The 12,178-nt window shown below is 34.0% G+C and overlaps 2 protein-coding genes across 2 annotated transcripts; both read right to left on the bottom strand.

Moving 5' to 3' along the window:
• Window positions 1-851: 851 nt before the first annotated feature.
• DCP1 (decapping 1) lies at window positions 852-7,588 on the bottom strand. Its single transcript, XM_022277292.2, has 8 exons — window positions 7,132-7,588; window positions 6,785-6,825; window positions 6,603-6,652; window positions 5,976-6,120; window positions 4,133-4,189; window positions 3,559-3,682; window positions 1,948-2,424; window positions 852-1,316 (listed from the first exon to the last, which is right to left on the bottom strand). Exons 1-8 carry the CDS (start codon window positions 7,288-7,290, stop codon window positions 1,260-1,262), a joined length of 1,110 nt encoding a protein of 369 aa, XP_022132984.1. The 5' UTR covers window positions 7,291-7,588; the 3' UTR covers window positions 852-1,259.
• A 1,396-nt stretch (window positions 7,589-8,984) lies between these two features.
• On the bottom strand, window positions 8,985-10,989 carry LOC111005840 (casparian strip membrane protein 1). The gene is made up of 3 exons (XM_022277477.2): window positions 10,529-10,989; window positions 10,311-10,434; window positions 8,985-9,575 (listed from the first exon to the last, which is right to left on the bottom strand). Exons 1-3 carry the CDS (start codon window positions 10,825-10,827, stop codon window positions 9,360-9,362), a joined length of 639 nt encoding a protein of 212 aa, XP_022133169.1. The 5' UTR covers window positions 10,828-10,989; the 3' UTR covers window positions 8,985-9,359.
• Window positions 10,990-12,178: the final 1,189 nt, after the last annotated feature.

The following is a 12,178-nucleotide window of genomic DNA, read 5'->3' as shown; positions in this document are numbered from 1 at the left end:
AGTGTGATTAGATTCGTGGATAATTATATTTTTTCTTTTAAACTTTCAAAACGTCCATTTTAGTTTCTATGCATCAAAGAAAATATTGTGATACCTTCATTTTTATTTTTAGTTCATTTTAGTTTCTATATATCAAAAAAAAAATATTGTGATCCCTTCATTTTTATTTTTATCTCATTTATTTTGATCAAATTTAATTTAACACTTCAAACTTCAATCATTAGATTTCTTTAAATATCACCATAAATTTCTATTATAGAATTTTCATGGTATATAAATTAGATTAACGTTTTCTAAATAAAGACAAAATCAAACGTCTTAAAAGTACCATGGCTAAAAAACTAAAATTGAAAGTTGGACCAAAATTAAAGTATATTGATCAAATTTAAACAAAACAAAAAAAATTCCTCTCACCATTCCGCTGTCCGTAGACTCAACCGCTTCTTTCTATTTATTATTATTATTATTATTTTTCATAATGGAGAGTCAGAGCTTCCTCTTTATATCTATCGGTGTCCGCACTTACCTCAAGACTCGGACCCAAGAGACATCAAGAATTTTTAGTATAACGCTTCTTTCTATTTATTATTATTATTATTATTATTATTATTATTATTTTTCATAATGGAGAGTCAGAGCTTGCTCTTTATATCTATCGGTGTCCGCGCTTACCTCAAGACTCGGACTCAAGAGACATCAAGAATTTTTAGTATAAAGCTCATGAAAAGGTTTGAACTTAAGACCTAACCAAAAGGAATCGGACCCTTACCAATTGGGTTGACCCTAGAGGCTGCATGTCTCAAAAGCTTCTCAACAATACACAATTAGATTAGAACGGTGAAGACCAGGAGTATGAGAAGTTCCCAAAACAAAGAGAACTCATCTTATGATAATTGTTTTGATGCGACGAAATGACATTCACCAGAAAGTGAAATCCTCAAAACAACAAAATTTGGGAGGAGGAAGCAGAAGTTCCTAAAGCCTGAACCAAATAGAAAAGGAGTGGCATCATAAAAGTACCAAACTGAAAGAGAGCAGCACCATGCCATGTGTTTTTGTCAGCAACATCTCAAATCAAAAAGAACTTGACCAACACCGAAACTCCATCAAATTTTACACTGAATACACTACACTGGAGCCACTAATTTTAGACATAATTCAAAGTGAGCTATGTACACATCTAATTCACACACATTCAAGCCCGTGAAACCTGCAGATGATAGGCGGCATCGCAGTCCCTCTCGAGCCTTTGAAGATACTCAAGAATGGTGCATCTTCACCAGTGCTTGGTAAAACTTATCAATAAATTGATCGTCCTAACACAAACAATATTCCACATGTCAGCCTGTGCCTCAGAACTAAAATAGTTTTCATCGTACATAAATTCGTTTCATGCGTAATTGAAATGGACAACAAAACCAAGTTAAATGCCAGCAGTCCTCTGAGTGACCGAGTCAATATGCAGTTCGGTGTAGCATAGAAATAACATTTATTTTAAGAGGTTGAAATTGTTTATACAGAACGCGGGAGCAAGGGGATCAATAAGAAACAACCAGTTTCAAATTGAAACGCAATTATGGTTAGGATAGAGCTATTGCCAAGGGTATCATTAGTTGGTGAGTTTATCAAAGTCAACCAGAGTTGTTAGAAGGAATTGTTATTGTGCAATAGACATGAATAGGGGAAGAGGACAGAGAAGGATCATTGAGAATTTTGTATGAGATTAGCTTTAAGGGAGGGTCTTTTAGGCTGGCTTTTTGAATTGCCGTTTCTTTCTGCCTATATTTCCATATTCTTCTCAGTTATTCAATATACCTTAGATGAACTGGAATTCTGGTTCCTAACATAGGTAGCTTACCAACAAACCATATGAGTGCATAATCTTCTACAAAGTTGAACCAAAACTACTGCTGGTCATAATATTGTTATAAAATATGAGAACGATACCTGAACAAGCATCAGAAGTGCATCACGAACTTTGTCCCTGCTAATAAGAGGCCCGTCATTGAGAGCAGGAGCAGAACCAGGTGTGAGTGACGGCGGTGGATTAGGTGGCGGAAATGGCTGGAGCATTGGGGTCCCATATGGACTTTGTAAATTAAGTGGAGGATGAAGTGTAGGCATTGGCATGGATGAGGACATAGGGGGTCTCATTGGTGCAGATGAGAAAGATGGAGGAGGAAAGAATGAAGAGGGCTTCACAAGATTAGTGACCTGATTAGCGTTAATGTTTGGGTCAGATGGTCCATAAGGAGAGGTTAGTGTAGATGAGGCTGCAATAGGAAAAGATGGCTGTGGATTCAGTGCAGGAGTTGATACGATATTAGGCGGAAGCAAAGATGGAGGTGGGTTTATAGCAGAAGCATGATATGGCTGTCTTGAATCTGGTATATTTGGAGCATTGTTTCCAATATTCATAGCCGCCTGCAGAAATACCATCTAGGTCAACCGAATGGCATTGGAAATAAAATGACCCACAACGAACAGACAGAAAAGCTTAGCAGAATGGACTATGGAGTAGCAAAACCACACAATTGCAAAGTATAGAAGTTGCTTTGTGGATATCATCCAAACCAAGACATTCATAAGAAAATGGTAGTCTCTTCCGAACATGGTTATTCAGAATATGGCAAGAAAAGGGTTTCTCCATAAATGTCGTTATATTATACACACATTTTAACCCTTTTTCTTGGTTAGGGAATGAGAAATACAATTTCCATTGGGAGATGAAAAAGAAGTACAAGAAAGGCAGCAAGGGAGGCATACATATTTACCAAGTTATTTAAAATATATATATAGAAAAAGACAGTAGAACTCTAATGCTTAATTTTAGCCATACATATAACATATTTCACAGGATATTAAAAAAAATCCGTTGCTAAGGAAAACCTAGGAGACAATTATCTTATTTGCAATTGATTAATCTTGGGACCAATTTTCTAGTTTAATATTTAAAAATAAAAAAATAAATGGAGCTTAGTGAATGAAATATCAAGAAAAATTTAGCCAGAAAGTGAAATTTAAATACAAACTATGAGTTTATATGAATTTGGTCAATCACACCAATAACTGTATGTTCAGACCAGCAATTTCAAAGCCAATTAATAGATTAGCTAATATATTTCCAGGTCTAGCCGATGAAAATCATCTCTTAATCAGTGAACTTATTTGTCACCATTCGCAACCATTTCACCCGAAAGTTCAATTATTGGAGTGACAGTAAACATTGATGCCAAATAATAACCAAGTTTTGTTTCATGGTCGGAAGTTTTTCATTCAGTAAAAGAAATTTTCATCAGAATTTGGTCTTCTCATATTTTCTCTTTTTATCTCTCTCTCTCCGTTTAACCAAAATTGAGAGCTTGTTCTGGCTTCACAAAAAATGTTCCCTTCTACAATTCTAACAAACAAGGTTGGATAAGGAGAGGCTTACGGTAGCCCGAGTTCCATGATAAAATATTGAGTCCAAGAAAAGGAAGCTAAAAACGTTCCACTAAAAAGCTAGCTAAAAAATAAAAAGAAGGGAGGAGAGCAAAAAGATAAGGATAGAGAACAAACACTAAAAAAATTCACGAAGGATGGATCTTCAGGGGCATCCGTGACAGTAGAGGGCGGTGCAGAGGGCTCTAGTGGACCTTCAATAATTGACATGGTTGGCACTGCCTCCAGCTCCTCAAAATCACTGCATAGGAAAATAAATGAAAAATAGTTGTAGAAAATTAGAAAATTAGTTTGTTTCCAGAACTTAAAAATATCCAAGACAATCTGAAAAAACTGATATTAAAACCCTTGTGGAGAAGTGTGGACTACGGTCAAGTTAACACCTCCTCTTGGATGTTTCTAACCCAAGAGTTTTGTGATTATCCAATGTCAAGTATTCTTGAGAAGTCAACACCTCCTCTACAGTCAAGGCTTGGTTTTTCATTTGGAAAAAGACGCTTCTCAATAATCCAATCAAATATGACTATGATATGGCTCAATCAAACAAGATAAAATAACTCATATAACAAGAATATGACATTAATACACAACAATGTTTCCAAAAGGCAATCATGGTACAAATACACAAACTAAAATTCTCCAATCTAATATAAAATTTGCTTGAAGTAATTAATGATAACATTATCGTTACCCCTTGCTTGAAGAAACTTTAGACTTTAAAGGAACCTTCGAGAATGCATTAAGTATTCTGCAAAATAAAAAGGACAAATACGTCTCATGTAAGAAACTTAGAACCCCATAAAATTTCTCTGTGAAATTTCTTGACAACACAATGAAAGTCAGGTGTATAATTTTTAAATAAGAGAACATTCATATAGAAGGTGGAGAAAATACTAAATTTCCAACCCTAACCATGACGAATGGTTTTTCCAAATAGAGAACAATTTTATTAAAAGGGAAGTGAGTCTGTGTGTGGGTTGGTGGGGGTGGTAGATAAGGTATACGGTGTCAACCACACATGAGAATCTAATAATTCCCCACAACATAGTTGAACACACTTAACCCTGCATCCCTACACCTTTCCTCATAAAGGCCCTTTTTTTAGATAAGACCTTTCCTCATAAAGTCCTTTTTTTAGATAAGACCTTTCCTCATAAAGTCCTCATAAAGTCCTACTTCTCTCTCTCGAAATCACTCAGAGAATTGGAACCACCACATTTGGTCACATAGTCCTGGATCTGTTAGACCCTAAGACCTTCCACTTGATTTGAGAAAATTGACCACACACTTAGCCACTGCGTAGCAGCAATAAAAATTTTCCTAAAGCTTTCAGAAATCTCTTAACCCATAAGCTAATAAGCGCCATAGTTCTTTTTTTCCTTAAGCTGGCTTGGCCCTTGGACACCATAGCCCAATGAACTAGGTTCGCCCATCCGTCCTCATCCACCTCTTCAACCACAAAGTCTCTCATGATATATCAACCAATCTACCTTTAAAGAAATTTTGAATGAAGACAACATGTTTTAAGACTTTATTGAATTAGAGCCGTTCTCCCTCCTTTAGAAAAGTAAGAGACTTCGCATCTTTCTAGAAACCAAGGGCTCCAGTACAATTGTGGTTATAACTTGCAACCCTAAAAGGCCTATAACATTGAAACAGAAACCCACATACCAAACACAGTGACCAAAAGCCAACCTAGCCGGTCTAAGCCTCCAAAAACTTTACAAGTGCGATGAGACCGAATGATATTAATTCCCAACATCAACTAATGAACTTTTAGAATGTTTACGAGGGAAGAAGAGGCTGTAAACTTTTGTTAGGATTATTTTATATCCAAGAGTAAAACATTGGTTATGAACAACTAACCAGCGTCGTACGTATTTGCAAGAACAACACCATAGCCCATAAGGTAAAACTCAAATACAGACTTGGAAGAAGTGAAAATTTTCCTTTGGACACTAATTTGTAGAGGCCTAAATACGCAAGACAAATCGCAAAAGGAAAACCCTCCTCTAGCCACTTTTACCCAAAATTTTTGTGAACCGTAGGAAAAATCAAGAAATAGTCAAACCACTTTTCCATTCATTGCAACTTAGCTAGAGAAAGGTGGGCTAACATAAAAATACTAGTTTTTTGTTTCCAAAGCCCAAAGTGTTGGTGGCTTCACAGCAAAAGATCAATACTTCAGAGAACTGCTAAAAGAAACAATATGATCTCCAACAACAAAACATAGGGACTTCTGTAATCTTTTTGGATATTGAACAATGTACAGTACACAACCTTTAGTTGAAGTCTTTTACCTAAAGCTTCATGTAACTACACCACCCACTTAATTAACTTAGATGCCTTATCTCCCTGGCTTTTCTTTTGTATGGTCCCTTCTTATTCAATGGGAACTTTCATATAAAATATATATATGATAATGATGGTCTAATTGATAAATTTTCACAAAAACCCAAATTTTATGTGCTAGTCATATGATGATAACAATGGTCTAACTGAAAAGATATTAATGGATAAACAAGGTACTATACCTACTAAAGAGGTTTGCAACATCCTCGCATTCACGTGGATTGTAAAACCAAATGCCATTAACTTCTTGCGCAGCATTTCGGTACAATAGATAAGGAGCTTGAACTTCATACTCAAAATCCCCAAGTAGATTCTCCACTAGATTATCTGGTAAAATAAATATACATATCAAAAACTATGGTTTAAGTATACACGAGTTCAATTCAATGCTCTCAATATTGATCACATGCAATTTCAACAAAATTAGAAGTTCAAATCTTGATGAGAACAAAATGGAATTGCAATTATAAACACCCAAGGTGCCAATTTCACTTATTAGCTTGCCTATTAAAATTTCAAGTTGCATGTTTTCACAAATACAATCACTGTTTTTTGCTACATGAAGGAAGTATATTGCAAGTTATAGACTGAAGCTTTTATCATTCTCAATTCCCATGCTAATAAATGTGCTGGTCTTAAAAACTGTTGAAAATTTTTTGGAAGTAACACACCCTTTCTGATATCATTGGGAATTAGTAGTACGATGTATCAAGAGTTTTAGAAAATCACCATGTTTAGCCATATAGTAGAACGTTAACTATATTGAGAAGATATTTTCTTATAATTGAGAAAAACGTTGCATTACTAACCTGTGTTGCGTCGATTCATCACAATGAATTGGAACCGAGGTTGAGCATTTCTTGAAACGAGAAGACACGTATATTAACATCAGGGAATTCAAAAATCTCTAAGGCCAAACACAACTACAAAAGAAACCTTCATCCAGAAATTTAAATAAAACCAAAGACAAAAACAAAAATCTGATGAAAACCTCTTCACTACGAAAAGAGATCCTTCGACGTCCTTCCGACTCTGCAAGCATACCAAAAACGAGAATACAAAATATGAGAATACAAGAAAACAACCAGATATACCCTTTTTTCATTAGCTTGTGAGAGATTACACAATAGGAAATTTTAAAACTTATTTCGTGGAATAAAATTGCTAAAATTTCCTCGCTAAAACATTCCAAGAATGCTGATTAGATTTCATTAGCCCAACAGATCGACAAGGAATAAGCAACATAAGATCTCGAAATTTTAATGCTTTACTTTCAACCTCCCAACACTTGCGCTGCGAATAAAACCCGAACGATACCGAAACTGCAGCTGGACTTACCCATTGATTGGTTTCGATATTGAACTCGTAGAACGTCACATGGGCGGCGGTGATTAAAATTTCTTCGATGAAAGGATCTATTCTCTGCAACACAGTAAGATTAAGCATTTTCGTGCTCTGCTGATCGAGATTCGGCATCAATTTTCCGGACTGAGTCATCTTCGATTGACAGAACACTTGGCTATCTTAAACCCTCGGATTTCTTGGCTCAGAGAACTCTCCTCTTTCGTTGTTTTTTTTTCCCGGGAAACTGACGGCGGTTGAAGAGGGACCAACACCAGCTTGCGAGCAACGAAACGAGACGCTATTCTGGTGGAGGCGGAAACTGGAAACTCGGCGGCTGATTATAGATCGTGAATTGAACTCTCAGTTGCCGTTCTCTGCAAAAAAATTCTTCCTTTTCTTCGCTCAATCCTCTCGATGTTCTAATTAAAAAGTTTTGGACTTTACTTAATTTGTTTCCAAATTAGGTTTTTCTTCCCTTTTCTTGTTTAATAAATTAAATACTCGATTATACAAAATATCACAAATTCATATAATTAGTCTTAATTAATAGATATTTTAAAAGAAATTACAAATGGTGGGTGCTAAAATTTGCCTTCAAGATCTATTGTTTTTACAGAATCGTCAAAGATAAACTTATAGTCTAATATTATTGTTTATCCTTTCCTTTTTTTTTTTTAAGGATATCCTTTCATTATTTATATAGTTTCCCTATGAAAAATAAATAAATATATATATATGTATATGATCCTAAAATCTTAGAAGAATTAGAAATTGTCACAAAAATAATCTCGTTGAAATTACTATATTATAATTTTTGTAAAAAATAAAAATTTAACTAATTGGAAGTATTAATTTTACCGCTTATTCAATCTAAAATATCAAAGTAAAAATATGGTTAAAAAAGTTTAATTATTACTTAAATTTTAAAATAGGACTAATTGAGACTAGATAATTATATGTTAATTTTAAAAACATCATGACACTTCTCAATCCAAATTCTTTAGAATATCAATTTGACAACTTTTAACTTAACTTCTTTATTTGACTAATATTACAATAAACGGGTTACTAAAATAAGAAAACAATATAATTTGATATTAGTGTAGATTATAATTTTATTTTATATTGGTAGAATGGGGTAATATCGTCAATATAAGTGGGGCATCCTCAACATCTTTATGGATTATAATTTTTTCCTTTTTTATATTATCTTTTTATGTTTTAATTATATATGCTGATTGTATGAAAAACTTTAAATAATCACTTACACTTACAATTACACCAAGTTCTCACATCACTGTCACTTGATAGTTCAAGCTAGTTTGGAAATTTTTTACAATTTTTTTTTCCTTTTGATATAGTACCAAAAATACCCTACGAACAACTTTCATGGTGACAAGTTAGGTTTTTATGGGAGAAGAAGTTGAAAGAGATGAGAAATTTGTAAAAAACTCAAACGAGAAAACGATACGATAATACAATATGATAACAATGTTGCACCTCCCTACCACTCGTGAATTAAGAATTCTTGCAACAACAAGGTCTACCCGACATGAATTAAGAGTTAATCAAACTTATGATTCTCAACTAATGTTAAGAATTGCCTCTTCAAATTCGACTAATTCACATGCTAAGGGTTGCCCTTGTCGTGGGACTTAACCCAACACTTACGGCACGAGCTGGTGCTCATTATCAAAAAAGAAGATCAATAGTATAAATAAGCTAAAGTTATCTTATTGTATTACAAAATTAGAATTAAGTGCTATTATATCTTTTAGAATTATGAGAGCAAAATGCAAAAAGAAAGAGAATTTTTTTAATTTTTAAAAAATTAAAAGAGTAGAATCTTGATAACTAAATACTTTTAACTATTGCATTATATATTAAAATTAGAGCCACAATTACAATTCAAATAATGAAGACTAGACCACCCCAAATTTTTGCAACAAAAACAGTGACAATCGCTAAAATATACACACATACATACATAAAAGCACAACTTTTCCAATTCTTGGAAGCCATTTTTACACAAGAAACCAAAAGGCAACAATATATAAAAATCTTAGAAAAATGAGAAAAAAGTAAAGTTACAACAACAATTCCTAGAACCCAATTCCACAAACACAGCAACAGATCAGAGGATTTCACACCACACGAACAAAACCATACCAAATTGACCCAATTTGTAGAAAATCTTGCAAGTGATCAAGAACCAATTTTGATCAGTGGTGTTTGAGGGACAGAGCAGAGAACAAGATGAGGAGAAGGAACAGCAACACTGCAGCAAAAGAGCCGATCACGGCGCCGCTGGCTTGCTGGCAGAAGTCCCCAAATTGGTTGCAGATCGCCAGCCAGTTCGTGCTCGAGTTCCCGCTGTGGGCCAGGGAAACCACCGCTGCAGCCGCCCCTGCAGCCACCGTGGTCAGTGTGAGTGCCACCTGTCAAATATATATTATATATTATCATTGGTTCACGTGTATGATAAGAAACCTAATAATGGTTTATAATATAAGTGGACTATTCCTTCCGCATTTTTTTTTTTACTCAAAATATATGGTTGACCAGTTCGTTTATTTTTTTTTTGGGATAAAGTAATATGTGGTTGGTTTTAGGATTTATTAGGAGAATATAGTTGTTAGGGAATAAAAAGAGGCACTTTTTTAAAGTCTTATTTAGTATTTTGTATTGATTTTTATCAAACAAGATATTTTCCATTTACACCCTTTATTATTATTTTTTTGTTTAAATAATATTTTGATTATTGTATTTTTTAAGTTTCGCCTATATATTTTCAAAATGTTTACCTTCATCTATATACATTCAAGTACTTTTAAAGTCTTCATTTTGAATATTAGATTTTTAAAAAATGATTAAAATTGATCGTAATTTGAAGTAGAAACTTTTTTAACACAAATTTATGACCACATTTCAACAAATTTAAAGTGAATAATGTTAAGGATCACATTCATAAAAGAATGAAGCTTTTATAATAAACATGACTACTCCTCTCATTGTTGGTTGAGATATAATCTCATGAATATTAATATAGTATGAGATTCCAAAAACGCACGAACGAACATTCGGTCCATAGGATCTGACGAAGATTTTTTCTGCTAAATATTTTCGAAAAAGAAAGAGAAAAATATGTTTGAATATTAATGGAAAATAGTTACCGAATCCAAAATCAACAAAAGAAGGCGAGGACCAACAGCATGGGGACGAACAATGCAAACAATGGAGAATGGAATTGAGAGCACCACATAACCCGCAACTATTCCCATGGCGATAACAAAAAACCTGCACCACCACTCAATTTTCTTCATTATTTATTTCCCCAACAAAAATATAAACAAATAAATATATATATATATATTGACAAATTTAACTTAACTGGAAAGTGGGCAAATCATCGTAGCTCGCCTCGAACTGGAAAAACTGAGTGAAAAATGGCAGCGTTTCGTCGCTCGTTCCCATGGCCGCGGCCGCCGCAAGCGCCGCCGCCAAGGCTCCGATTCTGAGAACGAAGTCGAAGATGGCGAGGCCGCGTTTCATCCGGTGGGTTCCCCTGTCTTGCCGGACGGGAACAGGCGCCGCCAGCAGCGGCGTCGTGCTCTTCTTCTTCCCGATGGGCCCGCTGTTGGGGTTCTCAGGGGCCACGTCAATGGCGGTCGATTCGCTGTTCTTCGTCATTTTTTTTTTCTTTTGTTGAAAAACGAAATTGAAGTTGAGAAAAAGTTTGAAGAAGCTGAGATTTAATATTGTTGAGAATGGATGTTACGGTGCAGGGTTTGGATTTAAATAGGGAATGGGAAAGAGAATTAGTTGTTGGTTAAACCTTCTCCATTGTTGAATAAAGAGTTGCAGGTGGAGAAGGTGTTGCATTATAAGGAAGATGAGTTGGGGAATTCTAGCTACTACCATAGCTAATCCAATACAAATTAAAATCATTTCTTTTTCTTTTTTTTTTTAATATACTCTTCGTATCATATCCCAACTTGTTTTACTTTTGTTTTTGTTCAATTATACGTCTTTGACTTTTTAAGTATAAAATTCTTAAATTTTTAATTTCTATGTCTCGACTTTCGCATCTAATAGATTTGTTAGTTTTTAATTTTGTGTTGAAAAAATGGCTATTAAACATAAAGATTGGATTTTGTAACTACTAAAAATTGGAGAACTTTTAATTTTGGGTCTGATATGATTGTGAATTTAAAAGAAAAAAATATTTAATATATCAAAAGATTATCGTAGGCACAAAATCGAAAGTTTATGAACATACACTTTTTAAAAATTTATGGTCATACACAATTTTAAAAGTTTATAGATAAAATTTGTAATTTAACCTCAAGAGAAAAAGTTGGGAATAGATACACAGACAAAATTTATAGAGAATATGACTAATTAGGCAAAATATAAATGATTTATCCAATGAACAAGAAAAAATTTGAATCCTAATCTTCAGACCTCACTTTTGTCCTAAAAAAAAAGAATGTGATTGTGAAATATTTCTTTTAGAACAATATTTTTGTTACTGCTTTTGACTATTTTGATGATGGAAATTAAAAATCTGTTGTTTAAATTATTTGGTTTGAGTTAATAAGAATAACACACCTAAGAAGTAGGGCCAACTCACAGTCAAACCAAAGGAGGAAATAAAACCAAGAACAATAGCACTGTCCCCGGTTGGTGCAATGTAATTGCAAGCAAAACATAGATAACTCCTAGAAGTAAGGAAAGTTAAAAAAAAAAAAAAAAAAAAAAAAGGCTTTTTGATAAGTAGAAGAGAGAAACGTTGGAAAAGAGACGTTTTTTCTTCTGTTTTTTAAAAAACTAAAAAGTTATCAAATTTTTATTGGTGGTCTACGTAATACCCAAATAGTGCTCAAATCAAAAATCATGAATGTAAATCTACACTCTGACATGTTGATGTACTAAAAAAAATTGATCGACGATGGGAACAAATCGTTGACAAAAAGGGGAAAAAGCTACAACAAAAGGCACATTCATCCAAAACCAAAAGTGCCTCAATTTCTAATTGGAG

This window comes from Momordica charantia (assembly GCF_013281855.1).
Source record: "Momordica charantia cultivar OHB3-1 chromosome 1 unlocalized genomic scaffold, Mcharantia_2.0 BLBB01000001.1, whole genome shotgun sequence".
Classification (NCBI taxonomy): domain Eukaryota; kingdom Viridiplantae; phylum Streptophyta; class Magnoliopsida; order Cucurbitales; family Cucurbitaceae; genus Momordica; species Momordica charantia.
Note: the sequence above shows the minus strand (reverse complement) of the source record. Positions and strands in the feature narration are given on the sequence as shown.